Genomic DNA, 15,874 nt, shown 5'->3' with positions numbered 1-15,874 from the left:
CTGCTACATCTTTTCCCCTCTTTCTGCACTTCCCATCCTTCATACTGGCCTGCTCAAATCAATCCTCTCTCTGCCCCCAACCAGTTTGCCCTGAACTACCTCCTCCCCACCGCCAGGCAACCTGTCCAAGTTTATAACAGTTGTATGAACACTCAACTATTTGAAGGTGAGAATATTTTAATTATAAGTAGGAGGGAGGGAGGGAATAGGGGGTTACATCAAGAGATCCCCACTGGTTGGGACTCCAGAGGGCCAGTCAGTCCAGGCAATCATACGCTTAACTCTCACTCAACTCAATAGGAGTTTTGCCTGCATAAGAACTGCTTTCATTATCAACCCACAACCATGGATTATTCCTATTTTAATATGAGGAAAGGCATCATTCAACATTTCTCTGTGTCCTACAGGGATTAAATGCAGGGAGAGCACAGCTTCCCTTCTTGGCTAAAATCGGGGGGTGGGAGGGGCGGGAAAGAGATGGCTCCTCTTCTCAAGCTGGGGGAACCCTGTTCCCTTACAGCTTATTCATTGTCACTGTCTGAGAAGGGACTAACCTTGGAGGGAACATGGGGGCATCATGAGGAGCGGTTGCCCGAGAGCACATTCGAATTCACATCATGCCACCTGACTGATAGAAACAGGCTAGTGATATTATATTTTTAGTTGCAGGTCTAGCTCAAATACATATTTTTTGTAATGAATAGACATTCAAAACAGAAACAAAATTAAGCATAACAATATGATTGATTGTAGAGTCCAGAACATTGACATTTGGAGCCTGGAATCTGAGTTCTAACAAAAGATGAGCCAAGTGACAGGAAAAGTGCATCCAAGGGGATACTATTTATGATCGTATATACTGCACACAGGTTATTTTAGAAAGTAAACGTTAGGTACCAATAGCTATACAATAAAAACCTGATAAGGCATGACTTTGCTATACAGTATTTTCCTAATATTGCTGATTTGTAAGCAATTGTGGTAATAGTCACACAGATGTTATGTGATTGCGAATGGGAGGGAGATGTGGTCTTCATGATCACCACTGGCAGGAGATGTGACTACAAGACACTATTAAGATGTGGCCCAGATAACGAAGAGGTTTGACAACTTCATATTATAAACATTTGCCCCAACTCCAAATGGTGGATCAAGATTTTAGTTTCCAAATGCATTTTTAATTCCATGTTGTCCTGTGATGCATAGCATTTTAGAAAAAAATAATATGGGGACCCTACAGCCATTACTTCCATGAAAGTCAATGGGCCTGATGATACTCTAGTTGATACAACAGTTTAAATCATGCATGTAAATGAGAGAAGAATCAGGCCTACTACTACTCATCACTTCAATATTTTTGTACATATTGTGACAAAGTTCCTCCTCTACCTTGGTGGGTCTTGCGCTTATTGGCGGATTTGCTCGCCTTGGAGCTTCACGGCAGCCCTCAGCTTGGCCGTTTTTCTGAACTCATAGTCCAGGTCGACGACTCCTGTGTCTGACCAGGAGTTGGGAGGTTTGGGGGGAACCCAGGCCTGCCCTCTACTCCAGGTTCCAGCCCAGGGCCCTGTGGAATGCAGCTGTCTAGAGTGCCGCCTGGAACAGCTGTGCGACAGCTACAACTCCCTGGGCTACTTCCCCATGGCTTCCTCCCAACACCGTCTTTATTCTCACCATAGGACCTACCTCCTGGTGTCTGATAATGCTTGTACTCCTCAGTCCTCCAACAGTCCGTGTTCTCACTCTCAGCTCCTAGTGCCTCTTACTCCCAGCTCCTCACACGCACCACAAACTGAAGTGAGCTCCTTTTTAAACCCAGGTGCCCTGATTAGCCTGCCTTAATTTATTCTAACAGCTTCTTGATTGGCTGCAGGTGTTCTAATCAGCCTGTCTTAATTGTCTCCAGAAGGTTCCTGATTGTTCTGGAACCTTCCCTGTTACCTTACCCAGGGAAAAGGGACCTACTTAACCTGGGGCTAATATATCTGCCTTCTATTACTCTCCTGTAGCTATCTGGCCCGACTCTGTCACAATATATATTCAATATTCCCCATATTTCTCCCAGAAAAAACAATGACAAAGTCAAGTGAAGAGGTACAGACTCTTACCATCATTGTTTACATCTATCTTCTGAAATACCATGTTTGTGAACTCTTCAGGAGTCATACTCTGGTTGCCATTAATAGCCTGGATAGCCTGAAAACACAAATAAAGGAAGCGTTTTCAGGGTTTGCTCCCTCAAACTAAGAAACTGCGTGGCAGCAACTAAGGCACTTGGCTGTGACATATCAGCACACCAATCCACTTGAGCCACTAAAAGAAACAGCTATGAATTCAAGTAAATCTTCAGTCATGAGGATTGGAAATTTAATGATCATAACAGAGCCTGAAGGATTATAGACTTAATTTACATACCATTAAAAAGGTCTTCTCAAACCATGTGACACCTCAGTTCTGAAACACACTTTAGATTCTACAGCAGCACATGTATCCTGCCCTAGAGAATTCTATGGGTTTGGACGATGCATACTGTTCCGTGCAATTTTAAAAACAACTATTTTTTACACAGTGGAATGAACATGGTGAGAAAATGTATGTAACTTTTCTGTTGAAAAAAATGTATTTTTTTCAGTAATCACAAATAAATGTCAGACTGGATATTGAAGGCCTTTACTTATCCTCTGGCTGAGTTAAACAGACGCGTCTCTACCACTTTCTTGTTGGTGGAGGGACTTACTTCTAGGAGTGAAAATGCAAATTGGTGTCCCATTCGGTCACAGTCTTCTCTGCTAAGATTGTCATTTAGTGCCAGTTGTGACGTGATGTAGAAGTATTGCTGACTAATAATGCCTAAGACTCCAGTTCCACAATGCACTTAGCAAATGCATAAGGGATCTGCTGAATCAGGCCTTAAAGTTACTACTGTTGCTGTTGATCCACTGGTAGAAGAGAACTGAGGCTATGATTTTAGCCGTTTTTTTCTGTTCCTAAATAGGGTAACCAGCTGGCACATATGAAAAATAGGGGTGGGGTGAGGTGAGAGGTAATAGGCGCTGATATAAGACAAAGCCCCAAATATTGGGGCTGTCCCTATACAACTGGGACTTCTGGTCATCCTAAATCATCTCCAAAGAGATTTTGTTGAACATTTTAACCCAACTGACTCCTGCAAATTTATAAATAATAATAAAATCTAAAAATCCCAAGCATTGTATCTGAACATATTTCAGTGTATGGGTTATTTGTAACAATTAGCTATTATCATTTGTTTGTGATTGGTCATGTACATCTCTTCACTGACTGGATGGCACTTATGAAGAGGCAAAGAGGACTCAGGCATTTCAAAATGCCCATAAATTTGCATGCAGTCACAGGAGTATGTGAGAGACTTGTTTTCTATGAATATTTTTGCAAACAAAAAAAAAGTAATTGCACAAATATTTGCTGATCATGAAGTAGAAAGATTAGTGTTCCTCTCTAATCACTGCCACCCAAGATTCAATCCAGCCACAGAGATGACAAGTCAACACCTCAGGCTAAGTAAAATGCTATCAATCAAAAAGGTGGGCCTCTGTATCAAGGGGCTAAAGCCACCAAGTATGGATCAGGAAGCCTATCTTTCATTGTAAAGGATGCCAACAGACTCATTAAATATATATGCTCAACAAATTAGCTGTGTGATATAACCAGCTATGGATATATATATTGCCACACTCCTAATGGTACAGAAAAATCAGGAGTTTATTATTACTTTTATCTTAATATGTAAAATTTAAAGTGTATCGTATCCAGCATCTGCTGTGGGAATCTGACCATGACTGTCCTTGCCCTGAGCTATTTTATGGGCAATACTTTAATTAATAGCCAGTCTTTAAGAATAGCTACATGAGTTAGTCTGCGTTCATCTGATCTTACTCCAAATTACATCCATTTTTAGCATTCTACATGAACCTACTGAAGCTTTGGGTAGAAAGTAGTACACCCTATCACAGTTAAGTGTGGTTTAGTGGTTACAGCAAGGGAGCAGGACTTTATCAGTTTACATTCACATCTTAGGTTTACACTGGTTCGGCTTTCCTGTGTAACGAAGACTTTGGTTATTGTTGCACAAAGTGAGTGGTATAGTTAAGCTGTCCACATACTGGTTTGCATCAATCTTATTTGGCATAAGTGATTTATTTTGGTTTATGTTACATCAATTGGCAACTGGATTGTTAAGCTAAAGTAAGACATTCAAACTGAAATAAGAATGTCCACACCTGGGGCTGCGCTGTCTTTAACTCTCAGTTTAAAAATGAGTTTAATTTAAACCATTGCAATTTCCCTGGTTAGATAAAGGCCAACTCACAGAGTCTGCACCTTAGTTTCCCCAGCACACAAAAGGTGTAACACCTCTATTAGAGAAGCGTAAGGTTCAACATGGAACCAGTGAGTAATCTGGGCCTGCCAGCCTCTCCTCTCCCTCTCTTCAGAGCAGCTCAGAAGTATGAGCTCCAGCAAGTTTCATCTTGCCAACATATGGCTAACCAAGCTACCACATCTCCCCTTTCTGGTAGTAGCCCTTAAAAGAGTCTCAGCTCTTCTGAAAGATACCAGCCACTAAGTGGCAGCACCAATGAATCAGGAGAAGACTCATGTTGAGTCTTCATTTATATTGTATGCTCTTTGGAGAAAGAAACTTGTCCTACCTGTTTGTAAAGAGTGCTCCTATACTTTTGATTTGTTTTTAAGACAGTTCCATAAGTTTTCAAAGCACCTTCAGGCATTTTAATTGAAAGGAACTATTTAAATGCAAATTATTGTGAATCAGAGTTGGTTGAATGGGGAAATGATTTTGCAAATAATTTTGAAATTGTTTGGTTCCATGAAATTTTCTGAATTTTTACAAAAATGATATCACAATAGTTTTGAGATTCTTCCACAAAATGTCATTAAATTTACCAAAACTGCATTTGCTTACCGATAATTGGGTTTTTAAACCAATGTAACGGTTTTGAATATTATTTCAATAAAAGTTGATATTGTGGAAAATTTAACAAAAATTGGGAAATTGCGATAGCATCATTTTTTGTGTGTAAAAAGTTTAGTTTGAGAAGAGGCCATTGTTCTATGAAAATGTTGATGAGCTCTATTCATTATGCTGGTACAGGTCTGTTCTTCTGTATAGTGTAGTTTACCAAAATAATCTCTCCACAGTAAGTAACTGATTTATAGTATTTCTCTTTGACTCAAGCGATACACCTGTACGATGAGGCTTGAAATATAATACTCAGATACATGTACCTCAACAAGTATAAACAATGGCGAGAACATTTCCAACCAGAAACATTTGGTAAACGGTAGTTGAATCATTTATGCTACAGGGCAAATCACTCCACCAAAGGCAATTTGCTATGTTAAATGAACTTGCTACTGTATATAACTTGCTTACCATGAATATGCTTAGGAGTTCTTTTTTGTCAATGGTTCCGTTGCCATCAGCATCATACAGCTTAAAATACCATTTCAGTTTTTGGTCGATTTTCCCTCGTATAACCAAATTTATTGCAGCTATAAACTCCAAAAAGTCTATAAATCCATCCTAAAGAAGATTTAAAAAAAATAGTGTTTAACAAGTAAAGTCTGCTTTCATTCTGGCAGCAATCTGGCATAAGCAGGTCATCTAATACAATATAATATAAGCTCATTTATAAAGCACCTTGCTGTGAAAATCTTCCATGGCATTTAAAAAGGATAATACATGAGCTCTGTCTAAAGCAATATGGAAAAGAGCCTTAGCACATATCATAACCTCTCATGTGAGCCATGGGGAAGCTCTGTGCTAAGCAGCTGATATTGACATTGTCTGGAATGGAATACAGAAAATGGCTTCTCAGTATACTTCCATGCCCCAAAGAGGGATTCCAGCAGCATGTCTGGTACTAATGATCCAAAATGGCACTCATTAAAATGTGTATCTGCTTTGAAAAAGTGACTGAAAAATGACATCTTCATACCCAGCAGACCTGCTCCCTGTGGTGTTCGTGTAGTAAAGTCCACCAGCAAAACAGCGTTGGGGCAGGTATCTTCCCTTCTCCCCCTCAATGAATTCTTAAAAAGAACATAAGTAAATAAAACTTTGTCCCACCATCCTGCTGTTTACCTGCTGTGGCACCACTCAAGTCCCCCAGAGATCCAGAACCCGTTCGTTTTCTGACTGCTGCCTACTTATAAAGGAACAGTAGTCATGACACAACACAGAAGGCTTTGAGCATTGCCCCAGCAGCGAATGACAGGACCAGAGCCTGCCAGAGTGCATAAACACCACCACTGCCAAGTAGGCTAGCAATTGCAAGATTTTGGAGCTCTGGGGACACAAGTGGGAGATTGAGAGGCAATTTCACTTTGGGGGTGGGGAAAAAGGGCAGGGACTTGATCTCTTGGTGGGAGGTCATTGTTACAGGACATTGGGGCCAAGACTTTAGCTTAACTATAATGCTGGATATTGTTTATCCATATAAAAATTTCCAATCTCTCTTTGACTCCAGCTAACAAATTTTGGAACGGCTATAAAAACCTCATGCTTCAGAATTTAAACCAGTCTCTTCTTATTAGGGATTAGGAGGAAACCTTCCTGGGAGACAATAGCCAACATCCGCCTTGTGACGCTGACAGACGATGCCAATGGCCCAGGCCTCACTGAACACTAACAAGTGCATAGCTGGAAACCAGTCTGGCTTACCTGTGGGTTAGTATAGTTCAAATAGATATTAGTGTAAAAAGAATGTGTGAAGTGTTTAGACTTTATGAAATGCTTGTAGGATGCTGCATGTATTAATCCTACTTACTATATCTGTAGCCCATGCTATACAAGGTAATACTTCAGTCTTTGCTCCGTAACTGTAAAATGTTTGTTCTGAAACTATGTTAACTAACCAAATAGAAAAAAAACTTCACCTAATGCAAAACGCTGGTTTTCCAGAGGAGGTACTATCTCCTGGCTATCAGGAAGGACCATTGTTCCACAATGGCCCACTGTGGAACAAAGACTTTGTTGATTCTCCCCCACCACCCACCCATGTGCTGAAGTGCTTGTCCTATCAGCTTGGGCTCTATGGAGGTGGAGATAATAAATCCCTGAGGTGACCAGAAGACATTAGGGTCTCTTTATGCTGTCTGGACTCTGAGGGACAAAGATTTGTAAACATTAGCAAGAGATCCCCAAGCTGCTTGGCTTGGGTTAGCCCCAAACGACATAAAAGCTTGTTTATTATAGAAGCTTCTGTTAACTTTTGAATTTAAGATTGTGTCTCATTTGCGTGCGTATGCTTACCTGCTTTAACCTTGTAAATAACTCTCACTTCTTTTTCCTAGTTAACAAACCTTTAGTTAGCTTGTTACAGGATTGGCTACAAGCCATGTCTTTGGTGTGAGATCTAGGGTGCAAATTGACCTGGGGTAAGTGACTGGTCCTTTGGGACTTGGAGTAACCTGAATATTTTGTGATCTTTTGTGTAAAAGAGACAATCTATCACAGAGTTAAGCTTGCCTGGGTGGCAAGATAGATCAGAATGCCCAAGGGGACTGTCTGTGGCTCTAAGTTAAGACTGTATAGTGCCTGAGGAGTTTACACTTGTTACTTGGTTGTGAAATCAAATGATAGAACTCACAATCGGTGTGGGATTTGTGCCCTGCTTTGTAATGATCTGCCCTGAGGTTGGTATTCTTGCTCACTCCAGACAGTATGGCACACCTACTGCACCAGTTTTTGCTCCTCCTCTGCAGCATGGAATGTTGGCCACTTTCAGAGATGGGACACAAGATTAGATGGTCAACAGATCTGAGCCAGTTTGGTAGTTTCTATAATATGGAGTAGTGCTGAAGATGGAGAAAGTGAAGCAGAATTTGAAGGAGAATTTACTCCAGTCATATCTCAATCACATATCAAAAATTCACAGTTGGGTAATTTTCTTGTGACCTTCCTCTAGGGTCTGAATTATATCCCTTTGAAGGGTCTGGCCGATATTCATGTTAATAATAAAAGAGAGACAGTATTGTAAGGACTGCCTGGGTATTTAAGAGGTTATCATCTGTACCTTATAGTTATTGCCAGAACATTAAGAGGCATTTGGACTGTTGAGGACTTTGCAATTAATAGATGCTAAAACCCTTATTTGGTGCTCACATGAAACAATAATGTTCATGAATAATAACTCTTTAAAAAGACTGTACAAAGGGAGAAAATAGAGGACAATGTTCAAGTGTTTAAAGAGAACAATCCTTGCTTGAAAGTTTTAAATGATAGAAATTGTTCTTGTAGGTGGTGGCTCTCAGTTCTTATGGTCTATTAAAATCCTTTCCTGTTCCTTCTCCAAAAAGAAACAAATATATAAAATGTGAGAGGCAAGCACACCAAGAGTTGTGAAAATGTACCTTCTGTCTCTGGTCTGTAATTCAGCTGCTTGAAGGCAGATAACACATGAGTCAATTAAGACATCTGGGAATCACAGCTAACTATTAATGAGATCAAGGTGCTCAGAAATTTTTTTTAACCTTGCCAAGCTGGCCACAGCCAAGGGTTGCAAGGTTAGATCTGTCCTGACTGGCTAAGCCAGACCCTTACTCCAATATGGTGTGAATTCTTTTCTGGTCCAGGAAGAGGCAAGCCCAAAAGGTGCGACTGAGCTACCTGGATCTGTGTCTTGTAGTGGTAGGGGCTTTTCTATTAACTCAGTGGAATTATTTTTACTGGTGTAATATAGATAAGAATATGGTGCTTAGCACTTACACCCTTCCAATAATCATATAAAGATAGATTCTTCATTCATTGTTAGGGGATAAACAGATTGTCAGTGAAATTTGCCAGCCATTGCATGAAGGTGTTAAGACCAAGCCTGATACCAAACCTAACAATATGACATTGGACACCTCTCCAGAATTTGATATGTCATATAGCAAAACCTCTTGTATAAGATTCTTTGGACAATGACCAGTCTCCATGGCAGTATCCTGTTCACACCAGTTTGAATTTTGATTTTTCAGGTGTGATTTCATGAAACAATTTATAAAATGCTTTACTGAAACCCAGATTTATTATACTGAGTGCATGACCTTTTTCCTCTAATTGTATAATTCTGTTAAGAAAGTGATCCGATGTGTCTGGCACTGTTGTTTTTTGAGAAGTTCATGCTGCTTATTTCTCATAGAACAACAGATAAACTTTAGGCTTACTCAGCAGTTATTACCAGGATCTACTTTCTTCCCTCTCTCCAAAAACCAAAATAAAATAGAGAGAGAGAGAGAGAATGGTATCACATCTGTGTCTTTCCTGTACTCTGGTTCCATGGGTGTTTCTCTGACTTTTTTTTGAAGTGTCATCAGTTGAGAAAGTTTATTAGCTAATCTGTTAGCATGCTGGGCTAGAGGATGCTGATATAGAATGTGCTGATTTGTCATGTGCACATCCACCCACTCCCTAAGTAATGATGGGCTGTCAGGCCAAGATGAAAAGGTTGGCTAACCGTGAGACTGAAACCAACGTAGCTAATCATGCCTCACCAGCAAAAACTAAAAGACCTGCAAAGACCTTCAGCCACATCTTAGCCTGAGCAGCAAGTGTACTAGAGGAAGGGAGGGATAGAGATGCTTTTGTCAGGGATAGCCTTAAGTAAATGAGCATTTCTTGAGTATCTATCCCTTAAGCATCATCCCATGGTAGTATTTATATCAGCGCCTATTACCTCTCACCTCACCCCACCCCTATTTTTAGTATTTAGTATTTATCCGTCTCCTTGGGGAGAGCCCTCAGAACAGTTGCTACGTGCTTTAGACAGTCCTCCCAGTGATGACTTTATACCACAACGTTGTCGAGATAAGCGGTGGCGTACTCAGCGTGGGGCTGGAGTAGGCGACCCATTAGTCGCTGGAAGGTTTCAGGGGTGCCATGAAGGCCAAAGGGCATCAAGATGAATTGATAGAGTCTGCTTGAGGTGACAAAGGCTCTTTTTTCCCTTGATCCTGGATCAAGCAGGATTTGCCAATAACTCTTGATGAGATCGAGGGTGTACTGGGCCTCTCCCAGTCAATTGAGCAGCTTGTCAATCTGGGGCATTGGGTAGGCATCGAATTTGAAGAAGGCATTGACCTTCTGAAAATTGATGCAGAAGCAAAGGGTCCTTTCCAGCTTTGGGATGAGCACTAGGGGGTTGTGCTACTTGCTCTGTGACCATTCAATAACCCTTAGGTCCACAATCACCTGGACCTCCCTCTCTAGCACCTCCCACATTCAACGCGGGAGGGGTCACATCACCTCATGGATTACCTCTCCTGGTTTTGTCAGGATGGTGTGCCCGACGAGGGTGGTTTGGCCTGGTAAAGCCGTGAAGGTCCTGGGAAATGCCTTCAACAGGCATAGGGCCTGCTTTTGCTGCTCCTATGTGAGGGTGTCTCTGAGTAGGGGCTTTTTGGAATCAGCGGTCCCAGGGACCTGGGGACCCAGGTCCAGTTTGGGAGGTATGGAGCAATCAGTAGCCTTTCCCATTCGCGCCACAGCTTCAGGAGATTGACATGTTATAGCTATCACTTCGTCCGTCGATCAGGTTGCCGGATTTCATAGGTGACGGATCCCATCTGGCGAATTACCTCATATGGCCCCTGCTATTGGGCTAGGAGTTTTGACACCTCCAAGGGAAGTAAAAGGAGAACCCAATCACTGGGTTCAAAGGCCTGTGTCCAGGCTCCCTTGTTGTATGTTCTCACCTGTGTCCCCCTGGGCAGCCTGGAAGCTCTCCCTTGCCAGGTCTCTGGCACGAGCCAGGCATCCTGTAACTGTAGCATATATTGTAGAAGGCCCTAGCCCTGCAACAGTGTCTGTTCCGAGGTTTCCCGCATTAGGTTGAGCAGATCCAGGGGCTAGCAACCATACAGCAGTTTGAAGGGTGAGAACTTTGTGGAGGATTATGGCACCTCCCTCATGGTGAGCTGCAAAGGTGGGATTAATTGGTCCCACTGGTGCAGGCCCCTGGGTAGAAACTTGCAGAGCATGTCCTTCAGCATTCTGTTGAACTGCTCGACCAGCCCATCAGTTTGGGGGTGATAGACCGAAGTCTGCAGCTTCTTGATCCCAGGAGCCTGCAGACCTGGTGGAGTTGCTGGGATGAAAAATTTGCTCCCTGGTCAGTAAGCATCTCTCGGGGCAAGCCCACCCAGATGAAGACCTTCAAAACTTCCACCACGATAGTTTGAGTGGTGGCGTTCCTTAGTGGGATGGGCTTGGGGAAGCGGGTGATGTAATCCATAATCACTAGAATATAGCAGAACCTGGACCAGGTCCACTGCAACCCTCTCAAAGGGGATCCTGACCACTGGTAGGGGGACCAGAGAAGCCTTCCACACATCCCAAAAGGTCTCTGTGGTAATGTCCAAGGTATCGAGTATGGCCACCTTTACTCACCCATAGTTTCAGGCCTTGTCATTTGGTAGCCCATGATAGGCTGCCTGGGCTGTCCCTCACTGGTAGGGAGCTAAGAGGGTGGCCCCCTGGTCTGGGTTCCACCTGGGTGCTGAGGCAACCTATTCTAAAGTCACCAAGAAGGCTTCTGGGTAATCCTCGGGCCTCATCTTCGTGAGCAGCACAGGCATCGCTGGGGCATCCGGGGTTGTTACTTCTCCAGGAGGGGAGCCGGTGGGATTGGGCAGCAGGGCTGCAAGGTTCTGGAAGCACTGTAGCTGCTGTTCTTGCTGTTGGGCCCCCCAGCCCCTCGGCCACCAGCTGCTGCTTGCTCCCAATTGCTGCACTAGCTGCTGCTTTGTTGGAATCATAGAAGATTAGGGTTGGAGGAGACCTCAGGAGGACATCTAGTCCAACCCTCTGCTCAAAGCAGGACAAACCCCAACTAAATCATCCCAGCCAGGGCTTTTGTCAAGCCGGGCCTTAAAAACCTCTAAGGATGGAGATTCCATCACCTCCCTAGGTAACCCATTCCAGTGTTTCACCACCCTCCTAGTGAAATAGTTTTTCCTAATATCTAACTTAGACCTCCCCAACTGCAACTTGGGACCATTGCTCCTTGTTCTATCATCTGCCACCACTGAGAACAGCCTAGCTCTTTCCTCTTTGGAATCCCCCTTCAGGTAGTTGAAGGTTGCAATCAAATCCCCCCTCACTCTTCTATTCTGCAGACTAAAGAAGTCCAGTTCCCTCAGCTTGTCCTCCTAAGTCATGTGCCTCCCCCCCCCCGATCATTTTATTTGCCCTCCACTGGACTCTCTCCAATTTTTCCACATCCTTTCTGTCGTGAGGGTCCCAAAACCAGACGCAGTACTCTAGCTGGGCTGCCTGCTGCTGCCTCTCTGTCCACCACTTAATCAGGTTGTCTACCTCCATTCTGTCATTTTGAGCTCATCGTGGGTTGGTAGCACAGCAAAACCCCTTACTTCAGGGGTCGGGGAGCTATTCATGTTCTCGCTCAAGTGTAGAGGTCCGTGGACATTCCTCCCCATCAGTTTCAGAGAGAGGACATGCCACCTCACTACGTTGTGCCTATAAGTGCAATGCTCAACAGGGGAATTAACAGTCTAAAGGCTCTGGCCCCTTGGGCAGGGCAAAGTAATAAGCAGTCTAAGGGCTCTGTGAGTAGGACTGTGGGCCTTGGGTGAGTAGGCTGCCAGCCCCCAAAAGAGGGGGCGTGGAAGAGAGGTAGGAGGATGCAGGCCTGCTTTACTCCATCAGGTGACCCAGACCAGGGCCCTGACAGCGGCGGTGGGTTCTGCCACTGGGTCAGCGAGAATCCCTCCAAAACACGCTGACCTAGACTCTGGCAACACAACTGGACCGTCTGGTGTCCCTGGACTACTTCCTACTATCCCTTCAAAGTGTACATGTGTGTTTTGGGGTTCCTCTGTCTCCCTGGGGTCCATGGCGAGCAGCAGTCCCAGTAGCTCCTCTAGGTACTGGTCAGCCAGTAGTCCCGGCACCTTCTCTGAGTCCTTGATGCTGTAGAGCTCGGCCTCCAGCAGAGAGCTCGACAGCAGGTGAGGGACATCTGCTCCCTCTTCTGGCTCGCTCACAACTGAGCTGTAGGCCCACCATTTAAACTTCCTGTCCTGCCCCTCTGATTCTGGTGCAGGGGCATGGTTTGCCTGGCTCCGCCCACCAGGGGGTGAAGAGTGGTTCCTCCCCGTTAGTCTCTGAGAGAGGGTACACCACCTCACTACAGTTCAGCAGCCACAATCTTCAGCGATCACTTTAAATATACACAGCTTCCCCCATTAAAGGGTACTTTCTATTTTATTCTACTCCTAATAGGTTCGTATACCATGCTCAACACCACAATATCCGACCGCCTGGCAGTTGTACATTAAGGAATGGTAACACCAGATATGCAGTGGTGACATATGCTGAATCAGACAGTTCTGTGGGTATTGCATGCACACTGCGTTATGTGTGTGTGTTTTTTAAATATAGCTGTGATAATCAACTCCTTTGCTGCCCTAGAGCTGTTCAAGTTACTGCCCAAATGCTTGCGTGATGTACCTCTTCAAAGTCTATGCAACTTTCACATGGTACAGTAGGCACTCTGTGAATATCTGTGGCCCAGCACACAGTAGGTGGTAAAGGGTTTATATATTAAGTGAATTAGAGCCAATTGTGATTCACTAATGCTCCTAGTAATGCACTTCTGGTGCATTTAAAAGAAAAAAAACCCTGAAGTTATTCCTAAATTCTGATTCTTAACAGTTTGCTAAGTGAACTCAGTGTTGGTGAAAGTTGCCTGCTTGATAGCCTGGGAGATGGATGGTATATTTAAATAGAGCGAAGGCCCCCTCCCTACTTCAGATACTATGTTACAGTGGACAGACACACACACACACACACACACAGAGGTCTCAGAGCAAGCATCTACTAATGCACAATAAAAGGTCATTTTAACAAAGCATATACAGAATTGCTTTTTTGTATATTGAAAACAGCTGGAGTATTGATCTCTGGAACAGATACAAGGAAGAAAGTAGCAATACAAAATTTCCCCCCAAGTCCTAAACCCTGTCTGTATTTAGTGGGTTCCTTGACAGGACTTTGGCAATGTGGGGATCTGCCCACTAGGACCTGGGCTGAGAATACATTTTACACAGATCACCGAACCTAACAGTCTCTCAAAAGATAGATTTTGTCTCTACCAGTCTGGTCTGGTGACTGAGAGGCAGTGTGAGCGTTTTCTGTATATTTACTATATTGCAGGCTTGGGGTATTTTGTTTTTGTTTGAGGTTTTTTAAAGTATCAGAGCTTGATTAACAAAAAATAGAACTGTTCTGACGAGACTCCAAACAGGAGTGGGGATTCAGTGCTTATATAAAATTAACTTGCTGTGCCAACTCTGAGGCTCCATGGGAGAGTTAAGCTGTTTTTTCTATTTAGGACATGGACAACAGGGAGCCCATTATCACTCACTAACCACTGGGACTTTTTTTTTTTTTTTTTGACTACTCTGGTCACAGCTGTAAGCATGGGTACAACTTTAGGAAAGAGCACTAGAAAATTAGGCAAAAATCCTACAATGACTATAATTTGTTTCCAGTTAACTTCTTGGGAGGCCATGGGCCCAGGCCTGTATAATTGCAGAGAAGTAGTGGAGAGAAGAAAAAAAATTCATAGGAGCTGTGCACCAGCCTCTCTGTAACCCAAGAACCTCTTAATGCCAACTGGCAAGGGAGTTCAGAGGAGTTACAAAGATCTCTTGGGTCTGCATCTACAGTCTAGTTCCCCAATGTGTGCCATGCGAGATCTCAAAAGCTAGTGTCACACTGGTCGTCAATACCATCGCAGAACGCATTTATGAATGTTGTGTAAGGAATTAAATAGATATCCTGAAAATATGATCTTTCTTATAGCTTGTTTCTCAGGACTGGTCACCAGCAAAGACGAAAAACAGGGTTTCTGTCAGACAAGAGGTGTTCAGCCGTCTGTTTACATGTACACTGAGTATTGTCTCTTTCAGAATGGGCAACTATTAGCATTTTCTGTTAAATGCTACTGAAGAGCTGATGGGAACTTCAGAAAGACACTAACATGAAGAGAGAAACAGCAGGAGAGGGGGATCCCTATCTGGGGGTGCAGATCAAAGGTTTACTCTACTATATTTTGGGGCAAAAAAGGTACCAAGGCTCCCTTCACTTAGGAAGTAAAAGGACAGTGAGTTTGCTTGATGGAAATAGGGATCTCAGCTAGGCTTGGTTGAAAAGATGGCAAGAACTTTGGGTGAGATAAGCTTCAAGTGGGAGGTTAACCTGTTAGTTAAGTTTAGTCTCTAGAAAGTGTGTTATGATTTTGTTTTACATGTAACCATTTGTTTCCAAAATTCTTACTCACTAGCACTTGGGTCTTTGTTCTTTGATTATGAACTTATTCTTGTTTTCAAGACAAATATGTCTAGGTGCTGTGGTGTTAAGCACAGTGATGGTCCTGAGTTGAATCTTACAAGCTGGTGCGTACTGTTCCCTTGGGAATTGCAGGTCACTTAATTCTGTAAGTGTTCTGTGGATAAGGGGCTGGACACTGCAGGGTTGGTGTGTGCCTATCATTACCAATACAGAGAGAACTGGCGGTTTCAGGGAGCTGATCCATGACAGGCACAGAGAAGACTTCATCATGCTAAAGGCAGGAGGTGGCAACCCACGGAGAGCATGACACTCCTTTAAGGTGACAAAGATACAGCTCTACTGTGCTAAACCGGAACGTCAGCATAGCTACTTTCATGAACGCTGAACTCTAGAGATAATGAAGACCAAACCCCTTTATTTAAGACAGTTGCACAAAATAAACATGGGAATTCAGATAAAATGGATCCCTGACCTAAAACACCCAGCTTCTCCCTTCCCCACCCACAAAAAAACTAA

The 15,874-nt window shown here is 43.3% G+C and overlaps 1 protein-coding gene across 1 annotated transcript in view; it reads right to left on the bottom strand.

Moving 5' to 3' along the window:
- The window catches only part of GUCA1C (guanylate cyclase activator 1C), a gene marked incomplete at both ends in the record, with an annotated part of 45,516 nt that overhangs the window by 3,284 nt on the left and 26,358 nt on the right, over window positions 1-15,874 (bottom strand). Inside the window, 2 exons of the mRNA XM_084647457.1 lie at window positions 2,109-2,196; window positions 5,432-5,581. Coding sequence (XP_084503583.1) covers window positions 2,109-2,196; window positions 5,432-5,581 — 238 coding nt within the window. The remainder of the gene's footprint in view (window positions 1-2,108; window positions 2,197-5,431; window positions 5,582-15,874) is intronic.

This window comes from Lepidochelys olivacea (assembly GCF_965140295.1).
Source record: "Lepidochelys olivacea isolate rLepOli2 genome assembly, chromosome: 1".
Taxonomy (NCBI): domain Eukaryota; kingdom Metazoa; phylum Chordata; order Testudines; family Cheloniidae; genus Lepidochelys; species Lepidochelys olivacea.
The sequence above is the reverse complement of the archived record's forward strand: the minus strand, read 5'-3'. Positions and strand labels throughout refer to the sequence as shown.